This window comes from Amphibalanus amphitrite, unplaced genomic scaffold (assembly GCF_019059575.1).
Source record: "Amphibalanus amphitrite isolate SeventyFive unplaced genomic scaffold, NRLGWU_Aamphi_draft 000387F_arrow, whole genome shotgun sequence".
Taxonomy (NCBI): Eukaryota; Metazoa; Arthropoda; class Thecostraca; order Balanomorpha; family Balanidae; genus Amphibalanus; species Amphibalanus amphitrite.
The window spans coordinates 311,418-323,318 of record NW_024881881.1 but is presented as its reverse complement, the minus strand read 5'-3'; the positions used below and the strand labels follow the sequence as shown (position 1 = coordinate 323,318).

The 11,901-nt window shown below is 44.3% G+C and overlaps 1 protein-coding gene across 1 annotated transcript; it reads left to right on the top strand.

Annotated features, from left to right (window-relative positions):
- The first annotated feature begins 1,182 nt into the window (after positions 1 to 1,182).
- LOC122390228 (techylectin-5B-like) lies at positions 1,183 to 2,240 on the top strand. Its single transcript, XM_043382957.1, has one exon. The coding sequence runs from the start codon at positions 1,255 to 1,257 to the stop codon at positions 2,029 to 2,031; it is 777 nt and encodes a 258-aa protein (XP_043238892.1). The 5' UTR covers positions 1,183 to 1,254; the 3' UTR covers positions 2,032 to 2,240.
- The last annotated feature ends 9,661 nt before the right edge of the window (positions 2,241 to 11,901 follow it).

Genomic DNA, 11,901 nt, shown 5'->3' with positions numbered 1-11,901 from the left:
GTTTTTTTTATTGAAGTGCGTATGGATGGTATTGTCGGCATTACATATCAGCTGATTGCGCTGTCGATGGCCGTCCCATTCACGGCACTTTTTAGTGCCGTGAATAGCGGGTGTTGTGAAAGGGATAGGTCGCTGGGAAGATGTTACTATGCAATATCTTAATTTATGATATTTTAAAATGTAAACAATTCTTCATATAATGCCCTTGACTTCTTAGAACGACGCTTATACGCATAGTGGTCATGTTTGAAAGCATGTATTTTCCATGAATAAAACCACACTCAAACCAATAGAAATAAGTTTGTTCATTCATTATATGGCCTTATTTTCAAATCCAAACGAGATTGTGGAGGCGATTTTAGCACCTGCAATCGTCTTGAATTTTCCGCAGCCGGCAGCCACTACCTATCTATCTACATGCTAGGTAATATGGGTATTCACCCCGTCCGGACGTCTTACAAATATGCTTTCCAAATAAATATTGAAAATAATGATAACAATAACACGTCAAATGTATATTCGAAAGCTTTGTGTGTTTAAATATACATTTGAGGTGTTATTGTTATCATTTATCCTAACTGTCTTGGATATTCTACAATTGAAAATAATTATATGCCTTCAGTTTGTCAAACAAGTATAAACACTCACAATGCGTATTTTATCACTTTCTGTCTGGCACAGGCAGCTACGGAACATTCTGCTGTTTCTCTTCATGCATCCCAATCTTACTTCTGAACCGAAAACCTTTTTTATATGGTTTTCAGATGTAGACGGGTTTCTTCAATCAAAAGCGCAAAAGTAATGTCGATGGCTCAATGACTGGACGAAAAAAAACAAAGCCATTCAGTACAATATGGTCTTTGTAGGAGTGTTGAGTTACCGGTCCTATCCTGATAGGCAGACGAGATAAATAACCCAGGTTTCCGCCTCAGCCGATGACGATATCTCAAACCACTCCCGCTGCAACAAGAAAACTAGCTCTTTACTCCCACCATTTTTTTTTTTGCGTCCTCGGCACTGCTAGGGCCTCACATCTGTTCCATTTCCCAGTTCTGCTCTTCTGCGCACTTCATTGCTGACAGATAATGCTGCAAATGTTGCTGTCGTACACGGTATGACGGTAGTGTGTGTGAGCCAGACACCTGTGAGGCGGTACAAAACGGACCGGACCGACCTGTGACAGTGGGACCGAGCACACCTTTAGCAGAGACGACTGTTCCACTCAGACCACTGAGGACGTTCTTCTGCGTCACCATGGGGCTACCGTTACGTCCACCAGTGGCGGTCTGTGTTCTCTTGCTCCTGGTGTGTGCCGCTGGGTCAGCCGCTGATATGACCTCTGGGCTGACCTCTGAAACCAACGGTACGTCACAGCAGGATTCCATTGCGCGCGACTGCAGTGATCTGCCTCGGGGCACAACAAGCGGTGTCTACATGATAATGGTGGATCTCCAAACTCCGACCCCAGCCTACTGTGACATGGACGATGGCGAGGGATGGACCGTCTTCCAAAGAAGAGCCGACATCACACCCAGGCAAGACTTCTTCCAGGACTGGGAGGCCTACAAATGGGGCCTGGGAAGTTTAGAAGGAGAGTTCTGGTGGGGACTTCACTACCTCTGGCAGCTGACCTCCCAGAACCGCATTTACGAGTTACGGGTCGACCTCTGGGATTGGGACGAGCAGACGAGGTACGCCACCTACCAGAAGTTCACCATCGCGTCCGAGGCCGACGGCTACCGACTGGACTTTGTTAATTCCTCGTACGCCGGGGACGCTGGAGACAGTCTAAGCTACCACAATGGAATGAAGTTCTCCACGTTTGACAGAGACAACGACGCTACCTCGGGTGGCTGTTCATCTTACAACAATGGAGCATGGTGGTATAAAAACTGTCAATACTCCAACCTCAACGGACTGTACATTCCGGGGTCAACAGACACAAAAAGGTCGGTCCGGTGGGCTCACTGGAGAGATCAGTACAGTCTGAACGCCACCACAATGAAGATCAGACCCACAAATACGCTCTAAACACCCGGAGCTGTAGGCAACAGATGCAAACTTTCGTTGGGCTGCACTCTTACTAATTTGTTTTCGTGTTGGCAAAACTCGTATTTAGCTTTGTGCAGCTGTTTTTGTTCAACGGCTAATATTATATGCATTTTTGTTTTGTGTGCCTGGTCAGAAAAAAAAGACCAATGCCCATCGAAATCAATTTCAGCAATAAACTGAACATGGTCGTGTGTTTTTTATTCAAGTGTGTATGTGCACAGGTAGGTCTACAAAATAAGTCACCGCCCCTAGTGAGCGGGTAGCGCCCAAGGGCTGCTCAGGTGCCACCTGCCTGGTAACGTGGAGGTTGCGTGGCGCCTCAGCAGCCGTCACGCGCTACCTGCCCACTGGTGGCAGCGACTTGTATAGACCTACTGTACTTTGCATATGCTGGCATTACGCATCAGGGGCATGAGTATAATCTGTTTGTGTAACAGTTTTTCATGGTTTATTTAGGGACTCAGCACATGCCAAATCACTGGGAATGGGAGATGCCCACTTTGCAGGGTGCCTATGCACTGTGGACCAACAGCGAATAAGATTAAGAAAATGGACGCATCAGAAACTGAGCGCATGCACCTTAGCACAAAATTCTGGTAACAAAATCTTCTGATTTCACACTCACGTTTTTAAACCCTAGCTTTGAATCCTCCAAAAACGATCAGACTAATGGAAGTCATTCTGTTTGAACTGACACATGTCACGAGGAGGTGAGAGCGAACAATACCACACCAAAATAAACCACCTGGCCTCTTTTATACGGTCTTACTGGGCTCCGTAATGCGAAACATATGATGCGTCGAATCACGACCCATGAGTTACAGTTGCACTCAGAAGGAGTACGGCTTGTGGGCGGCGGCAAGTCCGTTTGATCGCTAATCCGTTAATTAACGGATCTAAATTTTGGGTTAACGATTAACGGACTCGCTAATTTTTTCCACGTATAATGGACCGTTTTAGTTCCGTTACTTTTCGGCTCCGTTAATCGTTAAAATTTAGTCCGTTAATCCGTTAACCCTCGCGGGCCCGGGGAGGGGCGTTTTTCGCCCCCCCCCCCCTGGCGAATATTTGCGATAGCTCCCGAACGCTTAGGGATAGGAAAGCGAAACTTTCAGTACCTTTTCTCCCATCAATTTGACATCTTCTGAAGTAAAAAAATTTGGACCTAGCCTCCTCAATGACGTCACAGGGTTGATTTTTCTAGACCCCTGTACGGCAAACTTCGTCGTCACAGACGCAAACTTCAAATAGCTGCCAAAAATAGAGTTTTCAAGATAAAGACAAATTACGAGCACGGTTGTGTAGCGTTTGACCTAGAAAAAAAAAAGAAAAATAATTTTGGTGACCTGAGGTCAGAGGTCAGGTCAACGACCCAGAGATGTGGTTTTAGTTTTTCGCAAATAACTTCGACAAAAATGGTCCTAGAGCTACGGCAGTGGTCCCATCGCATTCGCCTTGTCAAGCCGCTTCGAATGATATATATTTTGTTTGTAAAAGGTCAAGTTTTATGTTGACCTCATGTGACCTCGAATGACCTTTGGTTGACCTTGACACATGAAAGGTCGTTAATGATGGATTCGTACCCGCTGATCACGAATCTGGCATCTATTTTCCTCTAATCCTTCATTTAGCGCCTCCGGATGGCAAAATTGTCTTATTTATTATTACTAACTTGAATCAGTGAAATAGCCTCTAGCAAGGATACTCTTATGTGACCTTGACCTTTGAGCAGCCTTGTATCGTAAGATGAACCACAAATAGGGACCTGATAAGCCTCAAAACATTTCAAAACATCTTGGAAGTTAGCACGCAAGATGTACGAAAAAGTGCTAAGTTTGAGGTCAATATTGAGCATGACCTTGACCTTGACCTTTGATTTTGAGCACATTTTCGGAATTCTCAGATTCTCTTCTTCCTTTTGACACCCGATTTTGCCGGTTTTATGCATCCTGCGGTCCTCTAGAACGCTTACTTTGAGATCACTACACATGTGCCGGTTTTTGTCTTTGACCTTGACCTCTGACCTTGAAAATTGACCTGAGGTCAAACAATTTAGGTGCTTTAGAATCGTCTCGTAAGGACCTTTCGTTTGGTATCGCTTTTGTTTCCGTAGCTCCCTTATTTACGGAGTTATGCAGGGGGGGGGGGGGGCGAAAAACGCCCCTCCCCGGGCTGCGGTGGTTGGAATTACCCCCCGGGCCCGGCCGGGTTAATCGTTACTGGGGCGTTCCACGACAAATCGACAAATAAAAAATTAACCCTCGCATGTGTGCGGCGTTTGCCAGCTTCTAATGTGTAGGGGGGGGTCGGTTGGACCCCCCCTTGCCGTTTGGCCCCTGATCGAGCTAGAGCTTCGCGGAAAAAACGAGCGTGTTGCCCGTGACGAGAGGAAGCCGATGATACCCAATTTTAACCCGCGACCTGGTGGGGGGGGGGCTATTTTTTGCCCCCCCTCCAGACTTTTCGATATATCTCCAGAACCACTGCGCCGATCGTCACCAAACTTTCAGTACCCTCCCGGACATCAATTTTACACATTGTGACCAAAAATTTTTCCAAAGGCTATGATAGGTTGGCCGGAAATGACGTCAGAGTGACGTCATGTTCTGCCGTTTTCGACCCAAAACAGGGTTTCGCGGGAAGAGCTGTCAGGCCTATAGCTTTGCAAATACAGAAAAATGATACAGACATAAAAGCTGTAGAATGGACAGGGCTACAAAACTTCTATCTCAGATTTTTGAAATTTTTGGATTTTGGCCCCCAAAAATCAAAAAATAGATTTTTTGAATATAATAGCCAAAAAATCCAAAAAGTTTTTTGAATTTCGAAAAAAAACGGAATATATGTGATAGTGCTTACCGCCTTCTATCTACATACCAAATTTGAGATCGATACCTCTTTTTTTGGCCAAGTTATAGCGAAAAAACTGTTCAAAATTGATGACGTCAAATTTTCAAACTCAATTTTCAGCAATTCTAGACCTCGTAGCGCAAAACAAAGACCACCATTAGACTCCCCGTGACGAGCTGCATCGAATCAATACCCATTTTATGCAAAAATATCAACTTTGAAATTTGACCTTTTTTGACCTGACCTTGACCTGACCTCCACCAGAAAGTGACCTAAACCGTACCTGATGGTCTTATAACCAACACCATTGAGTTGGAAATGAAAAACTGACCATAAAACACGCATCGCATAACCTTAGTAAAGTTGGGTTCATGTGGTGACCCTTGGTGACCTTTGGTGACCTGACCTGTGACCTGACCTGGTATGACCAGTGACCTCTAACAGCAACATATCTACTAGGCAACTGACGCCCTATCGCTGATTCCCGACAAAATGCGTTTTCCTCGGTGTTATAGCGCATTCCCTAGAAGACCCGTGAACGGTGAAACATTTCATCTTTGACCTGACCTGTGACGTCATCGGTGACCCCGAGGTCAATAAAATTTGGTTTCCATCGACAAATTTGACAGGCCTTTCGAACGCCGTTTGAATTTTTCGGATCCGTCCAGTAGTTTCGGAGATACGAGGGGGGGGGGGGCAAAAAATAGCCCCCCCCCCCCACCAGGTCGCGTTATAAACAGACCCCACCAGGGCGCGGGTTAAGGTCCTAGGTCATTGGTTGACCTTCCAGGTCAGGTCAATGACCCAAAGTCGGGAAAATCGGGACCTGTTAGAAAGTCGTAAAGTGTGGCTGCTATGGGGTTTTTCGGGGTGCTGATCACGAATATCGTGTTAGTTTTGATCACAGATGATGTCTTGAAGCATTTAGACCAGGTCGGGTCAGGTCAGGTCAGGTCAACCAGTAGGCGTCGTGACGGGTATTCGTAGTACGTGTCAACCGCCTCTGACAGCTTCGTAACATGTTACGAAGTCACCAAAACTACTTCGTAAATGTTCAAATGGTTGCTAAATTCGAATTCAGCTCCAAAAACTAGCCTAGAAACATGTAAAACTCGAAAAAGTGACCCGAGGTCACCCGAGGTCACAAAAGGTCAATGACCTGACCTGACCTTCAGGTGACCTTGACACACACGGGAGTAACATCAAATCACATGTTTGAACGTTTGAAACCACGAAAAGCTTGCAAACACGCGGCTAGTGCGAGCCGACATACGCGAAATCGCGATTCCGGCCAAACATGGTCTCGGAAAAGAGGTCACAGGTCAAAGGTCATTTGGGTCAGGGTCATGAAATTTTCAGGGTAGGTGTCAAATTGATCAATGAGAGGGTACTGAAAGTTTCGTCGCGATCGGCCGCTTTTTACGCGAGTTATTCGCGAAAAACCATGGGGGGGGGTCCATCCGACCCCCCCCCCTACACATGCGAGGGTTAAATTTGCACCCACATATTTTATTCTTGATTGAAAACTGGTGTAAGGGGTTGTGATGGGCGGGGAAGCCAGCTGTGGCAAGGATTTTTTCTTCGAACAACGGTTTCCGAGATATAGCCTCGGGCAATTCCTGGAGGTCACGCTGCAAGCCTATGTTTAGTGGCTTATAACTCAGAAACTATTGGTTTTCTATGATAAAAACTTTCAATGGTTCAACTCACAATCAACCAACAAACATTTTGGCTATCTCGGATTTTCAATTTTTGTAAATTTTGATCACGTGACCTTTTGACCTATTTTTCAAAGAGTGACCTTGATATTTTCCCCACTGAAAGTTGCAATTTTGTCTGATGGCGATTGAAGTCCTATCAATTGTCATTCATATGCGATAATAAAAAAGTGGCTATCGCCCTGCGTTGACCTCAGGTCAGGTCATTTTTATGACCTGTCCATTATTACGAGCGAGAGCGACAGCGAGATCTCGAAAACAAAGCAAGATAGTGACAAGCGATAAACCGTACAGGGTACACACGGATGAGGTCTACAATTTTTACTGAGGTCATTTTCAGGTCAGGTCAAAGATGACGTCACAGGAGCAAAAAGGAAGTCAAAATAGCGGCACTACATCCATATGAAGTTTTTCTCGAATAACTTTCAATGTATCCCAGCTAGGAGCAAACTAATAGCACCATCGTGATCCTCTCGTCGATCCGCATCGAAACATATGTATGTTGACCTCGAAAGGTCAAGGTCAAAAGTTGACCTTAGGTCACGTGACCTAAGGTCATCATATATATATATATCATTCGATGCGCCTTGACGAGCTGAGCACAACGAGTCCATCCGCGCATCTATATCTCAAACCTGTAAGGAGTTATTAGCAAAAAAACCTTTGGTGACCTTTAATGATGTCACATGACCTTACAGTTGCCCAAGAGCAAAAAAGGGTCTCAAGGTAGGCAAAGTTGATCCTATATGAAGTCACTCATGGTATATTAGGCGATTCCGACGTGTTTTGGTTTAAAAGTAAGCGAGCTGATTTTTCCCCAATTGACTTTTAATGGAATGGTCAAGAAATTGACCTGACCTTAGGTCATCGATATCGAAATTCAAAGCGAACTGGCGCTAGGCTAAACCAACACAATGGTGCCTGTTCCACGTCTCTTTCTTTATCTGATCAAAAGGTGCAGCCAAAACTATTTTGACTTCCTTTTTACCCCTGTGACGTCATCTTTGACCTGACCTGAAAATGACCTCAGTAAAAATTGTAGACCTTATCCGTGTGAATCCTGTACTGTTTACCACTTGTCGCTATCTTGCTTTATTCTCGAGATCTTGCTGTCGCTCCCGCTCGTAATAATGGACAGGTCATAAAAATGACCAGACATGAGCTCAACACAGGGCGATAGCCACTTTCTTATTTATGCATATGAATGACAATTGATAAGGCTTTAATCTTCATCAGACAAAATTGCAACTTTCAGTGGAGAAAATATCAAGGTCACTCTTCGAAAAATAGGTCAAAAGGTCACGTGATCAAAATTTTCAAAAATGGAAAATCCGAGATAGCCAAAATGTTTGTTGGTTGATTGTGAGTTGAACCAGATAAAGTTTTATCGTAGAAAATCAATAGGTACCGAGTTATAGGCCGCCAAACATAGGGCTGCAGCGCGACCTCCAGGTATTGCCCGAGGCTATATCTCGGAAACCGTTGTTCGAAGAAAAAAAATCCTTGTCACAGCTGGCTTCCCCGCCCATCGCAACCCATTAGACCAATTTTAAGCAAAAATTAAATTTGAGGGTGCAGGGCACTTGTCGATTTGTCGTGGAACGCCCTTTGATTTCGGTACTTTGATTTCGAAGCAAAAAGTTTACTGTAAAGTTACTGGTGTGTATGAAACCTTCATGCGGCGAAGTTTTTCCTTTCTGGATCTGGCAGCATTTGATTTATTATATGATAGATATTATTATAGATTATAGATATTTATATTATAAATTGTGATGCACACGCCTGTCATTGGAACGCTGCCTGGCTGAGAGGCGGAGAGAAAGGATAGAGCTGTTTGTCAGACGAGCTGAATCGTCGGTAACGCAGGTTGAAATCGGTCGCAACTCGCATCACACATATCATCACCATGTATTATATTTACAAATAGGTATATCTTATCCATGCCGTCACCGAGCAACCGAGCAGGCGCGATTGTTGACAGGACTTCGAGAGCAGAACCGAGTTACAAGTGAGTGGCGCCTAGCCGTCAGCGTATAGGTTGGTCGAGTTGTCCTCAGAAAAATGCACAAGCATTTTCATATTGTTTATTACCGTGTAAAATGTTAACGATTAACGGACTAAAGTAACTTCCGTTTCTTTTGTTGTGAATTAACGGATTATCGTTTAACGGAACTAACTTTTTAGTTAACGGATTAACGATTAACGAAACTAACTTTTTGATTAACGATGCCCACCTATGCTTGCGGCCACTTAAAAGCACACCATCTATCTATAATTATACTAGGCTAGCACAGCTATCAGCATAGAACCGACGGTCACGATAAGTTTTAAGCCTGTTTGATGTTTTTCTTTATAACTGACGACCAAGAAGCAGGATATATAAAGAGCGGTGTGGACGTTGTTCATGATGTTGCCTACATGAGCTTGCGCCGTCTATCAATACTTTTATAGAACAGTCTAATTAGTTATATTTACATTGGGCGTTTATAAGAAATATTCGCTTGCAAATAAGGTGCGTTGTGCAATCCTAAATAAATAATAGTTGCATGAAAAGACACTTATCATAATGAGGAAAAGAAGAATAAAATTAGCAAAGCAGATCACCAGTCGTCTCTGGTCAAATAAACTGATGCGCTAATGAGCAAGGAAACGAAGCCACAGAAATAGGGCGGTTTTGCAGCTTCGGGCTATTGTTACGGCTCCTGATTAGGTTATGAGCAAAATGTCTCGGTGGCTCCGGCTCCGGCTCCGGTCAGAATGTTCCGGCTCCGGCTGCTCCGGCTGTCTGGCAGCTCTAGCTCCGGATTCTCTCTTCCAATTCGTGATCAACTCGCATTTGATAGCACGGAGAGCGCAGCCGAACGGTGGCATTGCAGCGCAGTCGCACAGTGCGGTTGTGGAGAATGGGAAACTTTATTATAAGAAAATGAGAAACTAAAAGAGACCACACTCGTAATCCACATATTTGCGTCTAAAATGTCGCCAGGGCCGTCCACCTTTTTGATCCATATTAAAACAAATGAAGTCCAAATTAAAACAACTGACATCAGGTTAAAAACACGTGACAACCATATTAAATCACATGCAAGTTAAAATATCAAGGTAAAATAGATGACAAGCAAATTAAAATATATGAAATGCAGTTTAATCCGATCCGACATCTTGGTGTTTTCCGAACAGTTTGTCTGCATCTATGTTATTAGCCTAAATATAAGCTAAGATAGAGAAACGACTGGACTGCCATCAACTTGAGCGTTTATGTGTAAGCTTTCAAATAATTTGGTGTGTACCTACTGGAACTTACAAGAGCATGTCTATAAATTGACAATGAATACATATAACATATACTTCATAAGAACGGAAAATTTGCGACAACGAAATAAAATCTGAAATGTGTTGCATTGCATTGGGTGTCTGTTATATGCATGCCAGTCAAATCGGAAGTTTTTGTACCTGTTGTAAAAAAGAGGATCTGACGCCTTTCCCGCTTCAACATCAGTGCTATCCGGACCGATCGATTACCTACATCGACGTATATTTAGGGTAATGACACATTTGCAATAAAACCGCTTGAAACTATCAAATTGATTTGGTTTGAATTGCATGTCATTTATTTTTATTATCTTGTCATCTGTTTTCACTTGCATGGCAGATGTTTTAATATGGATGTCATTTGTTTTAAACCGGATGTCAATTGTTTTAATTTGGACTTCTTTTTTAATTTCGATCGAAAAATGTGTAAAATAATCAAACTTTGAAAAAAATAATCAATAGCTGCAACATTTAATGCCGCATAAAAATAGGGCTACATTGTTTTCTTCTTTTGCACATCTGGACTACGTAGGACAGTCGAGACAAATAATTCATGTTTTCGTCTCAACAGATGACATTTTCAGAAGCCCCTCCCGCTGCGGCAAGATAAATAGCGCTTTGATTTCATGAATTTTGGCGCTGTATGCACTGACAGGGCCTCACATCTGTTACATTTCCCGGCCCTGCTCTTCTGCGCACTTCATGGCAAACAGATAATGTTGCAACACTTGCTGTCATGCACCGTATCAGGGAAGTGCTTGTGAGCCAGACACCTGACATGGGCCGGGCCGACCAAACCTTCAATAGAGACGACTGCTCCCCTCAGACCACCGAGGACGTCCTTCTGCATCACCATGAAGATGCCGTCACGTCTCCCAGTGGCGGTCTGTGTTCTCTGTCTGTTGTGGGTCGCTGAGCCGGCAGCTGGACTGTGGCTGACCTCGGATGTCAACGGTACGTCACAGGAGGATTCTACTGTACGGGACTGCAGTGACCTGCCCTTCGGTTCTGCTAGTGGAGTGTATAACATCCACCCTGACCTACTGACTCCGACCCCGGCGTACTGTGACATGGATGATGGTAAGGGATGGACTGTCTTTCAAAGAAGAGCCGACATCACACCCAGGCAAGACTTCTTCCAGGACTGAGAGGCCTACAAGTGGGGCCTGGGAAGTTTCGATGGAGAGTTCTGGTGGGGACTTCATCACCTCTGGCAGCTGACCTCCCAACTAGACCGCGTTTACGAGTTACGGGTCGATCTATGGGATTTTGAAGAGCAGACGAGGTACGCCACCTACCAGAAGTTCACCATCGCACCCGAGGCCGACGGCTACCGAATTGACCTCACAGACTACGCCGGAAACGCTGGGGACAGTTTAACCAGCCACCGGGGAATGAAATTCTCCACATTTGACAGAGACCAAGACACGTGCTTAAGTAGCTGTGCGTCGGCTTACGAGTCGGCCTGGTGGTATTATTGTTGTTACCAGTCCAACCTTAACGGAAGGTACATGCCAGGATCAAATGATTATAAAAGTATCAAATGGAATTCGTGGAGCACGTTCAGTCTCAACGCCACCACAATGAAGATTAGACCCACAAATAAAGTATAGGCACGCGGAGGCTGTAAGCAGCAGATGCAATCTTTCATTTGGTTGCATTCCCGCCACTTTGTTTTCGATTTGGAGAAAGCTATGTTAAGCAGCTGTTTTTGTTCAACTGCTGATAGGTATGCATTTTTTCCCGTGAACTGGGTCAGCAAAAACTGAATGTTCCATCGAAATCAATTTCAGTGATAAACTGAAAATGTTCGTGTGCTTGTTTATTTTTATTGAGGTGTGTATTGTACTTGTTGCATATGCTGGCATTACGCGTCAGGGTCATGGGTGTAATCTGTTTGTGTAACAATTTTTTATGGTTGATTTAGTGACTCAGCACATGCCAAACCACTGGGAATGGGAGATCCCGA

Coding starts and splice junctions, on each gene's coding strand:
- LOC122390228 (XM_043382957.1), top strand. CDS start 1,255: ATGGGGCTACCGTTACGTCCACCAGTGGCGGTCTGTGTTCTCTTGCTC.